The sequence below is a fragment of the Chlorocebus sabaeus genome, chromosome 23 (genome assembly GCF_047675955.1).
Source record: "Chlorocebus sabaeus isolate Y175 chromosome 23, mChlSab1.0.hap1, whole genome shotgun sequence".
NCBI classification, from domain to species: Eukaryota; Metazoa; Chordata; class Mammalia; order Primates; family Cercopithecidae; genus Chlorocebus; species Chlorocebus sabaeus.
The window spans coordinates 10,022,800-10,040,935 of record NC_132926.1 but is presented as its reverse complement, the minus strand read 5'-3'; the positions used below and the strand labels follow the sequence as shown (position 1 = coordinate 10,040,935).

At 48.1% G+C, this 18,136-nt stretch overlaps 1 protein-coding gene across 1 annotated transcript in view; it reads right to left on the bottom strand.

Moving 5' to 3' along the window:
• Nucleotides 1–18,136, bottom strand: part of SH3PXD2B (SH3 and PX domains 2B) — a 118,416-nt gene that overhangs the window by 70,721 nt on the left and 29,559 nt on the right. The window contains exons 2-3 of the mRNA XM_008015302.3: nt 16,121–16,201; nt 722–797 (exon numbers count right to left, since the gene is read on the bottom strand). Coding sequence (XP_008013493.3) covers nt 722–797; nt 16,121–16,201 — 157 coding nt within the window. The remainder of the gene's footprint in view (nt 1–721; nt 798–16,120; nt 16,202–18,136) is intronic.

Genomic DNA, 18,136 nt, shown 5'->3' with positions numbered 1-18,136 from the left:
TATAGCTGTGACAAACTGAACTCTGCCAACAATCTACGTGGAGGCTGGAAGTAGACTTTTCTCTAGGTCCTCCAGATAAGAGCTTGGCTCAGCTGACATCTTGACTTCAGCCTCATGAGACCTTGAGCAGAACCCACTTGGGCCAAAAACCCTGCCTGGATTTTTGGCCCACAGATCTGTAAGGTAATACATGGGTGTTTTAAGCTATTAAATTGGTGGTAATTTGTTATGCAAGAATAGAAAATGAATACCATAGTTATCGAAACAGAAAGCACTCACTAGAAAAACTTTCTGAGCTCAAATTATTCCTATTTTAGAGACGGGAGAAACTGAGGATCCAGAGGTAAAGGGTCTTCTCAAGGTCATTCATCATCTAGTAAATGGTGTAGCATCTAATGCCAAAACTCAAGCACTTAGTCATTAACCCACTTACGCCTAGTGTTCCATTATTGGAACATTAAGCCTGTGGGAGTTATTTATATATTACTGCTCAAGGTCACTGCCAAGGTCTGATTTTTCACTCATGCAAAAATTTTTCACTCATGCAAAAAAAATTGCAACCTCTGGCATAAATGGGTTAATGTCTACAAATGGCTGAGATTCTGGTCAGTGGGATGGTGTCCCCTGATAAAGGAAGACAAGCTGATAAACTGTCCCAAGAGCTCTGGGAGCTGTACCAGAGCCCCCAGTGTCCCAGTCTGAGAGCACCCATCTCACCTACCTGGCAGAAAGGGGATGATCCGCTGCTTGGGATCCTTCTGTCCTCCTTCCATGGGAAATTTGTCCAACATCTGCATCTAAGTGGGGGGAGAACACCAAAAACAAAAACCTTTCATAATGCAAGAAACACCATCTAGGACATTTTAAAGGAATATGTGAAATATGTGATGTGATATACAAAACGTGCACTTCATTCAACTTTCCAGAAACCCACACTAATGGGAAAGGCAATTTCAATTGGACTAGAAAGCCCATGAAAATGATGCTTATATCCACAAATGCCAGATTAGTGAAGGCTCAGAGTCAGGAGCGACCATTCCCGGCTTTCCTGGGATTCTCCATCCACAGTATCTGAAACGTGAACAATACCCTCAGGGCCACCAGGATTTCATGGACAGCAGGTCATCCTGCTCCTAAGAATTGCTGGGTTGAGGTAAGGAATAAATCACTAGCATCCAAGCAATGTGGTTAGGTTCATGCTTATGAGAGCACTATACTCCCCTGACACAGGAAGAGTTCCCCAGGTCAGCTCAACAGACAGCTTTGGGCCTGGCTCTGTGCTAGAGGAACAGGGTACAGCGAGGAAAAGATTCATAATCTAGAGAGGGGATGAGAAGAAAGCTGATCATTAAAAGGTGGTGTAAAGAGAGGGAGGTGTAGGCTGCTGTAGGGGTAGAGGAGCAAGAGGGCAGAGTCCCCAAAACAAAAACCTTTCATAGTACCATAAATGTATCTCTGAACGCTTCGGGGACTCCATGTGAAATATCAGCTTTGGCATACAAAATTACAAGGATCTGCTGCTTAGTCCCCATGTGATCTTAGAAAAATGACAAAACCTTTTAGGGTCTCATCTTTAAGTCTGCCATAGGGACACCAATTTGCAGCATTATTTTATGGATTGAAGCTGGGCTGGGAAGTCATTAACGCTGTTGTCAAATATTTCTGGTTCTTCTTCTGAGCACATGGTAGATTTGTACTTTCCCCAGTGCCTTGAAGTAGGATGTGGCCATTCCACGTGAGCTGGAGACATGTGCCACTTCAGGGTGGAAGACGATGACTGGCTGATGCTTTCCCACTTCCTATTTCCCCCTTTCACGGGGACTGGCCACATTCCAGAGCCGGGCTTCTCTGCTGGCCGTAGTCATGGGATGAGGTCCAAGATCCCAGTGACCTCTGCTGGACATGTGGCCCGAGTGAGCTACGACAAGATGCTCTTGTTGTATAGTGAGGTTATTTGTGTGAGCAGCATCTTAACCTCCCCTGTTTAGTACTTGGGTAAAGGAATCAAAGCAGATGGGAAGGCAGTCCCAAGCCTCGTGGAGTCATGGTTGGAATGTGAAAAGCCTGCCCACGGGAAAGTCACTCTGGCACTCAAGATCTGTCCCTCTCATGGAATAAAAGAAGCTTTGAAAAGTCCAGGAGAAATACACACAGCTATTGCACAGACATATGGGGAGGGAAGGGAGGACCTGAAGTGGGAGAGAAATGAGATACGTATATTGAACACCTACTATCTGCCAGACACAGGCTAGATTCTTTAGACACATTCCCTCATTAAAACCTTGGATCATTGCTTTAAGGTGGACGTGACTGTCCAGGAAATTGAAGGCCCGTAGCCAACAAAGTGGAGGGGCCAGAGACTGAAGACCACTTGCTTCTTTATCATCGAATCACCCCGCCTCTGAAATGCTATGAAGACAATTAAAAAGGACAGGGCTGCTTTTCCATGCTGGAGCTCCCAGCCTCTTTGGTGCTGTTCTACACAATGCCCTGGTCAGGTGAGTCAGCCTTAGCTTGGCTGGGCATCCTGGAAGCTGCTGGGATGCATGGCCTTGCCCCAGAAGTCTTTAAACTTTTAAACTGCGGGGTTTTATTTTTCCCCTTCTCTCTTTTTTCCCTTGGTCTCTAGCTACAGGTTTATTAACCTTTATTGTTTCAAATAACTTGCTTTTAGTTTCAATGATTTTCTTTATTCTTTTTCTGTTCTCAATTTCTTTTCTTTTTTGAGACAGGCTCTTGCTCTGTCACCCAGGCTGGAGTGCAGTGGCACAATCATGGCTCACTACAGCCTCAATCTCCCCGGGCTCAGGTGATCCTCCCATCTCAGCCTCCAGAATAGCTGGGACTATAGGCGTGTGCCACCATGCCCGGCTAATTTTTTTGTATTTTGTACAGATGGCTTTTGCCATGTTGCTCAGGATGTCAATTTCTTATCTTAATTATTGCTTTTCTTTTGTGTGCTTTGGGTTATTATTATTATTATTTTTTGAGATGGAGTTTCACTCTTGTTGCCCAGGCGGGAATGCAATGGCGTGGTCTCAGCTCACTGCAACCTCCACCTCCCAGGTTCAAACAATTCTCTTGCCTCAGCCTCCCAAGTAGCTGGGATTACAGGCACCTGCCTAACTTTATTTTTAGTAGAGATAGGGTTTTACCATGTTGGCCAGGCTGGTCTCGAACTCCTAACCTCAAGTGATCTGCCCGCTTCAGCCTCTCAAAGTGCTGGGATTACAGACGTGAGCCACCACGCCTGGCCTGGGTTTTCAATTTCTAGTTTCTTTTTATTTTTGAAATTTCTAAAATTTAATTTTTAATTGACACATAATAATTGTATATATTCATGGGGTACATTAGTAATATTGTGATTCACATAACATGTAGTGATCAGATCTGCATATTTACATATCCATCATCTCAAACATGGATCATTTATTTGTGTTAGAAATATTCAATGTTTTCTTTCTAGCTATTTGAAACTATATAATATGCTATTGTTAACTATAGTCATCCCACAGTGCTATAAAACACTAGAACTGGCCAGGCGCAGTGGCTCACACCTGTAATCCCAGCACTTTGAGAGGCCAAGGTGGGTGGATCGCCTGAGGTCAGGAGATCGAGACCAGCCTGACTAACATAGTGAAACCCTGTCTCTACCAAAAATACAAAAAATTAGCTGGGCGTGGTGGCGGGCACCTGTAATCCCAGCTACTAGGGAGGCTGAGGCAGGAGAATTGCTTGAACCCGGGAGGTGGAGGCTGCAGTGAGCCGAGATCGCACCATTGCACTACAGCCTGGGCAACAGGAGCAAAACTCCGTCTCAAAACAAAAACAAAAACAAAAACAAAACCACCCGAAACACTAGAACCTATTCCTTCTATCTAGCTGTCATTTTGTATCCTTTTACAAATCTCTCCCTATCTCCCCACTTCCCCCTACCCTTCCCAGCCTCCAGTTATCCTCTGTGCTACTTTTTACTTTTATGAGATCAACTTTTTTAGCTTCCACATATAAGTGAGAACTTTATGTTCCTGGCTTATTTCCCTTAACATAACATCCTCCAGTGGCATCTATGTTGCTGCGAATGACAGGATTTCCTTATTTTTGATGGCTGAATAGTATCAATTGTGTATGCATACCACATTTTCTTTTTCTTCTTCTTTTTCTTTTGAGACAGAGTTTCACTCTTGTTGCCCAAGCTGGAGTGCAATGGTGCAGTCTTGGCTCACTGCAACCTCCACCTCCTGGGTTCGAATGATTCTCCTGCCTCAGCCTCCCCAGTAGCTGAGATGACAGGCATGGGTCACCACACCTGGCTAATTTTTGTATTTTTAGTACCGACGGGGTTTCATCACGTTGGTCAGACTGGTCTCGAACTCTTGACCTCAGGTGATTCACCTGCCTCGAGCATCCCAAAGTGCTGGGATTACAGGCGTAAGCCACTGCGCCCGGCCCATATCACAATTTCTTTATCCATTCATCTGCTGATGGGTACTTAGGCTGATTCCACACCTTGGCTGTTGTGACTAGAACTGTAATCAACATGGGATGTATTATCTCTTAGATATACTGATTTCCTTTCTTTTGGATAAATGCCCAGTGGTGAGATTGCTGGATCATATGGTAGTTCTCTTTGTAGTGTTTTGAGGAACCTCTACATTGTTTCCCACGGTGGCTATACTAGTTTACGTTCCCGCCAGCTGTGTATAAGAGTTCCCTGTTCTCTACATCCTTGCCTGTATTTTAAACATGTGGTTTTATTTGTGGTTTTGAGTCACTGCCCCCTGCTCTGTGTTGCCTGGTGAGGTGGAGATGCTTGGTCCACTGTCATTCAGAGACAGGTGAGGCCACAGTGGGGCCTTGTGGGAAAAGGCAGCCTTCCTTTTGTGAATCCAAGAGCTCCTCAATGCCGCACATAGTAGGTGCTCAATAAAAACGGGCTGAACTTGATGCTGATGAAGAGAGGCTGTGAGTGGGGAGGACAAGGGGCTCTGTACTTTCCAGTCAATTTTTCTGAGAACCTAAAACTTCTCTAAAAACTAAAGTTTATTAATTTAAAAAAATTGGCTGAACCAATGAATGCAACTGAGCAAACACCTTGGGAGGCAACGTCAGGAGATGTTTGCTAAGTAACTCTGAGGAATAATATTCACACTACCAATATTAAATAATAATGAGTAATCACAACTAATGTGTTTAACAGTTCACAGTGAACACGTCCTCTCGTATACGATTTCATGTGACCTTCACAGTAACTCTGTGAAATAAATGTTACATTTCCCTTGTCACAGATGAGAAAACTGGGATCAGAGAGGACAGTGAACTTGTCTGAAGTCACACAGCTAAGTGGTGTGTCCAGTCAGTCCACACATCTTTGTCTAAATTCCATTCTTTTTGTCTAACACCACTCTTTGAGGCAGCTTCAGAGTGTCATATGAACACTAAAGTCAGCCTGAGATGAGGTAAGTTTAATATTCTGTGCACATGTGAACAGCATGCTTTCTTTTCAAAAGCAGAGCCATTAATCAGTCTCAGCTGTGGAGTATTTTGGAGATTTATAGGTTTTTGCCTAACACTATCTACTTTTTTCCTTCTCAATTTTATTTGTTAAGACAATGAAACAGCATTAAAAGGATTTTTTTTTTTTTTTTTTTTTTAAAAGAATGCACCAGTAATCTGTCCACCCTAATACGACTATTTCCAACCTCCGGGTTCCTTTGGAGTCCCTGCCTGAATGTACATGCCAGCCAATGAGTCCCTGCCACTGCTGTGTTTTCAGTCCTCAGAGGGGTCTGTACTGCGTGGTCTTAGGAAGCTGTTCTCTCGCCCTTTGTCCTGACTTGGTTTTACCCAGATCAGCACGGCCCAAGGAGCTGAAAGGCTTCCCTTTGTGTTATTTATTTGTTGGAGGTGGCAGATCAGGGTTTAAATACTGCATAGTCTAACCACAGACAACTGCTGGGGGCCCAACAGCCCTGGGGTTGAGTCCTGATGCTTCCTCATGCCAGCTGTGTGTCCTTGGCCAGACACTTTGTCCCCCAAGCCTGTTTGGCCGTCTGCAGGATGAGGGACGCAGCCTGCTCCACAGCGGGGCTGGGTAAATGAGTGTGGTGTGGAAACTCTGGGGAGCACACCAGATGCTCAGCAAGAAATCCCCGCTCCTTGCACTCTGCCCATATTGAATATGTTATTTTGAAAGTTATTTGGGGATAACTTTTAGTAGTCTGTCAGGCTGTGTGGTTTTCTTTTTTTTTAAACCGTGTTAAATATACACAACATAAGATTTACCATTTCAAGCACATTTGAGCGTACAGTTCAGTGGCATTAAGCACATTCACAATCTCTTCATCATCCAAAACTGAAGCTGTGACTGCCCTGTCTCCCTCCCCCTTGGCCCTGGCAACCACTACTCTGCTTTCTGTCTCTATGAATCTGACTGTTCTAGCTACCTCCAAAGTGGATCACACAGTATTTGCCCTTTTGGAACTGGCATAGTTCACTTAGCATAAGGTCCTCAAGCTCCAACCACATCGCAGCACGTGGCAGAATTTCCTTCTTTTTTAAGGCTGAATAATATTTGATTTGTGAGGCTGTGTTTTAAGGTTGGCAAAAAAACCCCTCAGGACCGCCCAGGTGGCCCCGTGGCTGCAGCAGGGCTGTCTGCTGGAACTTTCTGCCGTGATGGAGGTGTTCTACATCTTGCTGTCCAACCCAGTGGCCACTAGCCTCCTGGTAGCTACTGAGCACGTGAAATGCTGCTCCCGCAACTGAGGAGCTCAATTTAAACATTTTCTTTAATTGACTTGAATTTACATTTAAATACCCTCATCCCGGACAGTGCAGGGCTGGACTATCGCAATATCCTCCTATTTAAACCACACCCAGTTTTATTTTGTTTTCAACACCACTGTGTCAATGTCAACGGCCATCTGTAAGTTCGCTAGTTGCAAAGACTAGGACTCAGGGTAAGAAGCTGGGGGATTAGAGCCCTGCAAGCTCTCCTTGCCGAGCTGGTCTTGGTGTGTCCAGGTTTACCGGCCACCAATTGCGTCTATGCAGAGAACTGTAACACTAGGCATCCAAAGGCCTTGAAGTAGGTTCTCCAAGGGACCAGGCCCAGGCTGTCTGCAGCAGCAGGGGAAGAGGCATGCCCCTCAAAGTCTAACCAACGTCATCCTTGGTAATGAGAAAACCCGCTCCCCGCGCTTCCCCCCAGATAACAAAAGAAGTGGTGCTCAGGGCGAGGAGGACTGGAAACTGAAGAGGAAGATGAGTCATTTGGGGAGTAGGAAGGGAGAAGGAGTCACATCAAGTTGCCACATCACAGGCTTCCAAGAAGAAAGAGAGAACACTCCATCAGCAGTTTTCAAGACATCAGCTTGTGGTAGAGGGAATGGGAGACACGTTGTCCAAAGAACACGCCATGGAAGCCGGCCACTGCACGTGGTTTGCGTTAGCAGCAGCCATAGAGGCCGGACTTGGGAGGGGTTTACCCCCTCAATATCACAAAAGCCGCAAGTCCCCGAGGAGCCAGAGCAGGAAGTGGAGAAAGGCCTGGGGCCATCATGTGCAGCTGAAGGCTGGCAAAAAGCCACAGGGTCCTCGGGCAGGGCTTTCAGGTCCCCGAACACAACGATGTCCCTGGGCCTAGTCTATCATCTGCGGTTTATTGTCTTTGAGGATTCTGTCCCCTCCACGAGCTGGTCTAAATATCAGTATGTCTGGTGTCCTGATGGACATGCTGCATGGAGGCTGCCACCACCTCCGGTCTGTCCACTTCTCTCCATACTTACTGCTCCCCCTAAGTCCAGGCCTGTATTTTCTCAGTTCAACCCCCTTACTAGTGTTTGCCCTCTCTTCTGCCCCACTACCTCCTCACTGGTACACCGTAGGCACCTGTTAGATATTTGTGCAAAGAACATATGAGTAAATGAATGAATGAAAAAACAGATGAGAAAAAGTGGTTAACTGGTTTGGTCAGTCACTCTCTGGGAAAGGAAAAATTACATACCAGGTGGCAGCAACGGGGCCTGGACCTGAGTTTAGCTGCAACTGCCCAAGATAATCATGCCTCTTTCTATTTTAGAAATAACGAATTGCTAACTGTGTGGAAAAAGGCAACTACGGTATTTTCCCAGCGACACACCTTCCATGTGGTAATAGCTTTTAGTGGGAAGGGAAAACTATTCCATTTAAGTACGCACAACACGTTGGAGGCATACTCCAATTTCAAAGATAATGTCTGGGAGAAAAAGTGTGTGTGAGGATGGAGTAAAGGCAGTATTTGGATAAATATGGTTGGTAGAGTCTTGCGCCAGATGTTGGCTGGGATCTCGCTGGGAAGGCTTCCCGGCCAGGCGAGGCCTGCCTAGGCAGTGAAAACTCTTCAGTTCTGCCACCCCCTAGACCTGTCCTCGGAAAAGCTGGAAGAAAGCCCTCCCTTCCCTTTGGCCTCTGCAGTGGAGCATGGGGGCTTCTGGGAAGACAATCCTAAAAAGTACACTTGGGGCTGTCAAACTCCCAAGAGGGCCGAGGTGGGGAAGGACCAGGATCTTAGAAGACAAGTCAATCCTAGCACTTTGGGAGGCTGAGGCGGGTGGATGGCTTCAGGTCAGGAGTTCGATACTGGCCTGACCAACATGGCAAAACCCCATCTCTACTAAAAATACAAAAATTAGCCAGGCGTGGTAGTGCGTGCCTGTAATCCCAGCTACTCGGGAGGCTGAGGCGGGGGAATCGTTTGAACCCGGGAGGCGGAGGTTGCAGGGAGTCAAGATCGCGCCACTGCACTCCAGAGTGACACTCCATCTTAAAAAAAAAAAAAAAAAAAAGAAGAAGAAGGGGATAGGTCAGTCCTAGCTCAATGGAAATTGGAAACAAGTGGTTTTTGCTGCATGACTTGGGACAGTCTCTGGACAGACAAAGGCATAGACGGAGACGCAGCCTCCACCTGTGATTTGATGCGTCTAAGAACTGCTCAAACCGCAAGCCCCTGTGCCTAGCAGCCACCCTGTGGCACAGCGTGCGGAGCAGGAGAGGAGCCAGAAAAGCTTCTCTGGATCCCTGCAGCACGAACTTCCCCGTAGGGAGTGATCCTTCTTACAGATGAGGCTGGCACTTCTCTCGAGGGCTCCTGCATGGGCAGAGTGACTCAGCTTGCTCTGTGCCCCCCTGCCAATGTTGGAATTCTGGAAGATGCCCAGCTAAGACTCCTGCTCCGTTGCACCTCTGCACCTTTGCGTGTGAGGCGTCCTCTGCATGCAATGCCCTCCCCGACTCGGTGGAGGGGCCACTCCTTATTCATTGTCAAGACCCTGCTCAGATGTCACCTCCTCCAGGAAGTGAGCCTTGCCTGAGCTCTCTGGCTAGGAGGGAGGTCCCTGTTTGAACACCTGGGTTTATCTCTATCTGAAATAACATGTGCCTATTCCCACTACAGTGTAGGCTTATGGAAAGCACAGATCCATCTGGGTCCCTTGTGGCAGCTCGAGGTCTAGGTCAGCAAATGTTTAACTGCACCTTCCGTGAGGGAAGCCCTGGCTCCAGTGATGCCCATGACCCTTGGCCTGGGGGACACAATGAACCAGTGGGGAAACTCAGAAGGCAAAGGTTGCAGAGTGCAGTGTAGAGTGCACCCCTCACCGGTCCCGAGACCTTTTTGCAAAGGGCTCACGCTTTGGTCAGAACTGCCCTCTGTGGGATAGACTCTGCCTGTATCTTTGAGGGAGGAGCCAAATGGGCCTTAAAAAGGGGCAGCTGTGGGCAGGACTCTATGTGGGTAAGTCTATCTTTGAATAGGCAGATTGAAAGGCAATCCCAGAGCCCAAGGAGGCAGGGAGGTTAGGAGTGCAGGTTTCAGATCCAGCCACACCTGGGCTTGAATCCCAGCCATGCTGCTTTCTGAGCATGTGACTCTGCCTTTCTGAGCTTCAGTTTCCCCATCTGTGAAATGGATACAATACTGACCTCATGCCTGTGAGGACTGAATGAGATGGCATATAACACGGGCATCTGGCACATTCCAGTTAGTGACTGCTGATATTGTTACTATGTGCCTCAATCCAGCCACATTTCCGCTAGGCATTGCCCTCAGCTCTCTGGGCACTCTGTCATCCCCAGTGCTCTGCCTGGATGCCAACTTCCACTGCCACACTCTGATGGACTCTCCAGGGCAGCCCAAGTTAGGGCAGAAAGGGAGAATCAGAGAGGCTGGGTAACCATCCCAAGGTCGCACAGCTGGTAAGACAGAGGGAAGGACCTGACACCAGGTATTCTTATTTCAAGCCGGGGGCTCTATCCCATCTCCTGCACCCTCAGGTGAATGACACACGTGGTCAGATGTCAAGCAATAGCATCAGGCATGACTATCAGGCCTGTCTAAGGTAAGCAAGTCAGGAAACCAAGCTGCAAGGTGAATATTCACAAAGGGGACCTTCCGGCCGGGTGCGGTGGCTCAGGCCTGTAATCCCAGCACTTCGGGAGGCCTCAAGGGATCCTCCCACCTCAGCCTCCCGAGTAGCTTGGGCTACAGGTGTGCACCATCACACTTGGCTAATTTCTAAATTTTTTGTAGAGATGGGATCTTGTTTTGTTGGCCAGGCTGGTGTTGAATTTCTGGGCTTAAGTGCTCTGTCTGCCTCGGCTTCCCGAAGTGGTGGGATTATAGGTGTGAGCCATCACACTCGGTGACTGTGAGTCTCTTCCCACAAGGGAACCTGGGTCATGCTCCAACTCCTGAGTGGCCTCTCTGCAGACTGTTTTCTCTGCCTGAATGTCCTGCCCCCGTTGGAGGAGGCATGTTGTTTTCTATCACCGACAGGCTATTTCCATGATGTCCTCCAGGGAATCTACCACCGCTCTGTTAGTCTCCATGCATTGGCAGGACACTGATTCTACTTTCAGTCTCCAGGCTAGTCCTGGTCTGGTCATGTGACCCAAGATGAGCCAATGAGACTTTTGCTTTAACTGTTGGCGTGTTCTCTCTTTCCCTGAAGTCACTGTGCTGATCTGTGGGATGCAGCCTGGAGCTGTGGCTGCCACCAGCTGGACACCACCTGGCCTGGACACAAAACCAAGAAGTGAAGAAAGCCAAGTCCTCATTGACAGTGTGGCGCCTAGATCCAGCCACACCTGAAGCCAATTTCCTTAGACTTCTCAGTTACATTCAGCTAATCAATGCTCTGTGTGAATAATGCACGGGGCTTCTGTCATTTGTACCTAAAAGAGTTCTGATGAAAACAAGATCTCATGGCCAGCGAGTGGCAGAATTTGGATCAATGCCCAGCCCTGTCTAATCCCAAAGCCCAGGATCTTCACCACTCTATTAACTGGCATCAGCTCCTCCTCTAATCTTTATGCCAATTCCTAGCAGCACCCATGCCCATCAATAATCCTAACAGCTGACATTTGCTTGGTGCTTGAAAACTCAGAAACTGCTCTGGCACTCACTATCCCTTTTACACTGAGATATACGTCACATACCATAGAAGTCACCCTTTTAAAGTGTGCAATGCAGTAGCTTTCAGTATATTCATAAAGTTATGCCTCCATGGCCACTAAATCATTCTAGAACATCTTCATCACCACTAAAAGGTGCCCAGTACCCATTAGCAGTATCTCCCTGTTTTCCCCTAGTCTCTGGCAGCCACGAACCTGCTTTCTGTCCATGAATTTGCCTCTTTTGGACACAGATGATAAGTTTTAACTCACGAGAACCTTGTGAAGCAGCCACTACAGAGAGGAGCCCCAGAAAGCAGAGCAGCTAAAAGTGTGGATACTGGCGTCGCCTGCCCAGCTTCCAATCTGAGCTCTGAGGCTCACTAGCTGTGTGACTTTGGGCAAACAACTTAACCTCTCTGAGCCTGGGTTTCTTCATTTGCGTAATTGGATAAGCTTGTCTGGAGGACTGAACGAGTCACTATATCTAGATGTTTAGCAGGATAGGGCCCACATTCAGTGCTCCAGAAACGCCAGCTGTTCCTATTGTTTTCACCGCATGTCACCAATGAGGGCTCTCAGGCACAGAGGGGTTAAGGGGTGTGCCCAAGGCCACACAGCTGGAGCGTGGCTGGGCCCCAGGTCTCCTGACTGAGTTCTCTGCTTTTTCCATTACGCCACACTGGCCTTGCTGCTCCTCCACCAAGGCTCGGCTCTCCCCACACTGTTTCGGCCAAGTTACTTGTGAAAAAACCAAGGCTGCCTGCCAGACAGGAGGGAGGGGAGGGTGGAATCATGAAATCATCTAACTCCAGGGTGTTGTAGGCCCGCAAGGGCTGGTGCGATCCTGCCCTAACCTCTTTCAGCTTTTCCTGCTGGGGTGTGTGTGGGGGAGGAGGAGGCCGGTGCCACGATGCTTCCAGGATGAGCAGGACCCTCTGGAATTCCATGACTTTCCCACTCCAGCCACCCATCTGGGACTCTGAGCCTGGATGAAGTCCTGCCTTAGACAACTTTGTTACAGGAGGGAATACTGACGCGACAACCCCCCAGTTATTACCGATTATGCTGAGCATGGAGGAAAACCTGACTTTTAAGTTCTGGTAGAAATAAGAAAGTTGAGTTGAAACAGGAGAGTTGAAGGAGCATTGGCTTTGGGCCAGGAAGACCCGTGATCAAACCCTGGCTCAAGCATTCCCAAAGGATATCAGCTTGGGCAAGTCACACCTGTGCAGAGGGACAGCTGCCAGCTAACACGCTTACTGAGCCAGGTGTGTCCTGCTTACCCGGCATAATAAATGCACGAGGAAGGCACTTTCAATCCTACTATACAGATGAGGAGACTGAGGCTCAGAAACATATAGTGGTGACCCCAAGCTAAGCTCTGAACAGGCAGAGCTGAGATTTGCATCCAGGTCTGCCTGACTGAAAGCCAAGGTCTTAAGCCATAGGCTACGCTGGAATAGGGAACTCAGAGAACCCAGTCCACCTTGCACAGGGCCTGGCCACATGCCTCGACATGTCAGCAATGAACAACATTTGTATAAGCACTTCCAGGGCCCCCTTGCCACTCCGCTTCTCATCAAATCTCTTCCAGATGACTCTATGTCCCCACCTCCCCGGCAACAGCTGACAGGCTTGGCGGTGAACTATGATCCAGGGTCCTTAGGATAATCAGATTCTCCCTTCTGGAGACTGGACTCAGCATCCAGAAACTCTAGTGCTTTGACAACAGGGAAGAACACTGCACCTCCGGGTGGAAGTGCTCACTGGGGGATGCTCTTAGGGGATGTGGGCCAGTGGGTAGCTGGAGGAAGTGGTCCAGAACAGGCTCCATGGGAGATCCTGAGGCCACAAGGACAGATGGCCTGGGTTCCTGGCTCCTGTGAGGCTGGTTGTATTTTCTGCTCTAGGTTTCAGGGAACACACCTGCCTCTTCCCATATATCCAACCCCATCCCTCTCTTTGTGCCTAAGCTAGCTGAGTGGGCTTTGCTCGGTGGATGTAAATAATTCCTAGGATAACAATCATGTGTTATTGTTCCCTACCTCCTCTTCTGCTCCTTGGAGGTGTGAGGCAGGCAAGAGGCCTCTGAAAGCAATATACAGGTAGTCCTCCCTATCTAGACCCTCACTGCACAAAAAGTCAGTCTAGCAACGTGCAAACATGTTTACCTAACACTCACTCTTTGAAGACCTACTACAGTGAATCTGCATAAATCACCACAGATCCGGGTAAAGAATGTGGAGGGTCCTCCATTTGTATCTCATTCATTCTCAGCCAGGACTGTGCCTCCTGCCCATGGCATCGAAAGATGCTGGGCACCACCACTGTGATCCTCCCTTCCTCTACCCCAGGGTTTAGATCTTTCTTCCCCTGCCCCAGTGCTCGCTCCTGTCAAGTTCACTTTAGATGGTATCTTAGCATGTTTTAACATAGAGCTGCTTTGTTTCTTTACATTCTGTTTGCTGCACAGCAGAAGCAATAATATAATTTGTTTATGATTCTGTTTGATATTATTGCATACTGAACATAAAACATCACTAATGAATTCATTACATTTTAAATAGGTAACTGGTGTCTCACTTGTTTTACATTATGCAATGACTCTTGGCAGTTTGTTATGTAGGCGTTTCGGGAAACCACTTAGGAACACATTATTTCCCCTCCCCCTGCAAAATAATGAAACACAAGCTCTGAAAATTCTCTATTCGACCCTGTCAGGAGCAAATTAGGTCAGAATAATGAAGGATGCCAACCTTCTGAGAGAACCTGTGTGAAAAAAGACAGGATGATGTACAAAGGACAGAGGCGGTCTTCTGAGCGCCAGGAAATGTCGACTTTACCGCTGACTTTACTGCTGATCGCAGCAGTTTGTGAAACTACCTCTCTCCAGGTGTCAGTCTCCGCCCTTATTGACTTCTGAGGTGGAGCAGGGACCCCGGCAAGCCCATTGGCTGGCACATTTCTCACTCATATTGATTGGCATCAAGTTGAGCCTATGACACACAATAATGTGTTCGCTGGGATTTCTGACAAGTGACTTTTACCCTTTCCTGCTGGGTGTGAGCCCAGAGCTGTTGTATCAACGTGCAATCGTGTGGGATCCGAGGAGAAAGCCAACACCATGGAAGTAGGAATTGGAATGAAAGGAAGAAGCCAGATCAGGTGACACCAAAAAACCCCTGGATTAAGATGTGCTTCAAACCTGGGAGATATATTCTCCTAGGACGTTCAGTTACACCCAGCAAAAAACCTCCTGTTTACTTCAGCCAGCTTGAGTTGGGTTTCTGTCACTTGCAACAGAAGCATTCTAACTGAGAAGAAGACTGTCATGTCGGGATGGAGACTCATGTTGGTCTGAGAGGTGACAAGGCCCCTTACCAGGAGGCTGGGAGAAGATATATGTTCAGAAAGCCGGGCAAGTGCCCAACATCTCCTGAAGGTTTTCTAAAGAACTCCGTTACATCCTACGAGGAGGAACCATGACTACCTCTCACACTCACTCTGTTACTCGCCATTAGTGACAGCAAGAAGAAACTACTGACCATTGGTTAGACTTGTTTAACCCTAGTAGGGATGGGCTTATACCCAGCTGTTCACATTCTGTCTGGCTCCCTGTAAGACTGGTGGTATACATGGTGTTCGTCATTCATTCATTCATTCATTCATTCACCAAACACTGACTGGACATATACTGTGTGTTAGGCCTTGAATAAATTATGAAGGACAGAGAGGAAGAGAAAGATGTGGTTCCGGCCCATGGTAGTCACAGCCTAGGTGGGAACACAGACAAGCAGACAGCTTCAATACAAAGAGATGCACAGAGCTGTAGGGGCGCAGAATGGGTGGCCCTCACTGGCCAGGGAACAAAGTCAGGCAAGACTTCCCAGGCAGTGAGAGTCCTGAAGGGCAGAAGGGGTTACCAGAGCCATGAGTGAACCAGGAAGGCACAGGAGTGTGTGGGGAGGGCAAAGGCCTGCGGGGAGAGGCCAAGGTGAGGCAGGAGATGCAGGTCTGTCTTCGGAGCTGAATGGCCCCAAAAGTCTAGACACACTCAACAAACCCAGCCCACCAGCAAACACAATTATCGTTTAAAATCTAAGTTCAAACACTGCACGCCAAAGCCATTTGGAAATGATTTGCAGATGACCCTCCATTCTAGAGCAGCCAACAGGTACCCTTTCTCTTAAGGGGAAATATGAAGTATCAAAACATAAAGCAACAAAGCACATTATTTGTGTCTCAAAGGTAATGGATGTCAGGTTTTCTTTATTTTTTTTAGATGCAGTTTTGCTCTTGTTGCCCAGGCTGGAGTACAATGGCATAATCTCAGCTCACCGCAACCTCTGCCTCCTGGGTTCAAACAATTCTCCTGCCTCAGCCTCCTGAGTAGCTGGGATTACAGGCGCCCATCACCACACCTGGCTAGTGTTTGTATTTTTAATAGAGACGGGGTTTCACCATGTTGGCCGGGCTGGTCTCAAACTCCTAACCTCAAGTGATCCACCCACCTCGGCCTCCCAAAGTGCTGGGATTATAGGCATGAACCATCGCGCCCAGCCATGGATGTCATTTTTAAGTCTGGGAAATTAAAAAAAATTTTGGACTCTAAAGTTGTAGTGGAATGTAAGTCCAATTAAACTCCTTCCCACCCTGCAGCTCACCAGAGACCTCAAATCCTTACCTGGAGGTCAAAGAACTTGCTGTAGCGCCGGTAGATGGCCTCGGTGGAGCCACTGGACCACGTGACACGGATGATGTAGACCTGCGGGAATAACAGACGAGATGGGTGTTAACATAACACCAGAAGTGGCCTCCCAATTTCTGGGACCCAGGGGGAGCACAAGACTAAGAGTCAGAAAGACGTGGGTTTCAGCCTCAGCTCTGCCAATGACTGGCAATGGACAAGTTACTTGCTGTAAGCCTCAACTCCCTCCTCAATAAAATGGGTATAATAACCCCCAACAGAGTTGTGCAAAGGATGAATGACATCGAGTACGGGGATGCATTGGCACTGCGTCAGCTCAGGAGAAGCTGCTATTTTCAGCATTGCCAGGATTACTCGATACCTGCTCAATTCATTGAGCTACAGGCTGACTATCTTGCCAGTCATTCCTAAAGCCTTGACTTTCATCAGGAGAAGTCACGAAGATGTGCAGCTCTTGGCCATCTTATATTTTCCGTGGGCCAGCCCATCATGCTGTCTCCACCAACGAGGACCTGGGCCAAGTTAGTTTTTCCCTGAGTCCCAGTTTCTCCTGAGAATGGGGCTAACGGCACCTGCTTCCTCTGCCTCCCAGGATAGATGTGAGGTGCTGAGGAAATTAAGGATGAAGGATCATTTTATAAACCACTGGGCTGTACTTCCAACCTGTGTCACACGTCACGGCACACACAGAAAACAATACATTGATAACAAATCTGGGCAAACTGAGGTGACTATTAGAGGTCAGAGGCACCTGGCTGGGGCCTTTGGTGGCCCTGGACACACCAGGTAGACCCTTAAGGGCTAAGGGATCAGCACATCTGTGACCCATTCCTGGAGTGTATAAACTATCTGTTGCTATAGGGTAGTTGTGACAATTAAAATACATGCATACGTGAAAGCTGTTTGGAAAGAGAGAAATGTCATAGAAACACAAGGTGCTCAGTGTTGTTAGAGACCCTGGGGTTTCACAGGCAGGGTCCCTGTTCTCCACGAGCTGAGGGTTAGCAGGAGACACAACGCATACATAAGTGAATATGACTGACTCCTGCAATGCTCCTTCCCCACCTTCAGCTCACCCCCAAGGATACAGAAGGTGGGAGGGGTACATTCTCCATTCATGGTGATTGGTTGAAGGGAGAACATGTGACTTGAGCTGGGCCAATCAGAGCCAGCAGGAATCTGCCCTGGGATTTTTTTTTTTTTTTTTTTTTTTTTTTGAGACGGAGTCTAGCTCTGTTGCCCATGCTGGAGTGCAATGGCATGATCTCGGCTCACTGCCTCCTGGGTTCAAGAGATTCTCGTGCTTTAGCCTCCCGAGTAGCTGGGATTACAGGCGAGCGCCACCGTGCCCGGCTTATTTTTGTATTTTTAGTAGAGACGGGGGTTTCGTCATGTTGCTCAGGCTGGTCTTGAACTCCTGACCTCAAGTGATCTGCCTGCATCAGCCTCCCAAAGTGTTGGGATGCTTGAGCCACGGCGCCCGCTCTGGGACTTTTGCTCCAACTCTGGAGAAAGCCAAGCTCTTCTCCTGAGGTTGCCAGGCTGTCAGGATGTGGAGCTGCTGGGGGCCACCTATCCTCACCGAGGGTGCGGGGGAGCCTGCCTGAGAAAGGAGCCACCATCCCGATGACAGTCTAAGCTTACATCCAGCTCTGCCTGAAGCGAAATTTATTCCTGGACTATCCAGTTTCCTGGGCCAATAATTACGTCTTGGGCCACATCCAAGCTCTTGAATAACTTTTGCAGCCAGTTCAAGTTCGGTTTCTGACCCACGTAATCCAGTCCAGGTTGATACCGGAAGCGGGCAGGAGAGAGATTTCTGAAGCCTGGAGCCACCACAGTGTAACTGACGGTCACGTAGGATTTTAAGACAGCAGGAGAGGAAGGCAGCAGCTGCGGGTAGAGGGGAATGAGGGTGGAACAAAGACCAGCTCAGGATGAAGCCGCACTGTGCCTGGCAGCGGTTTCCATAGTGGTTTTAGCCAGAGTCTC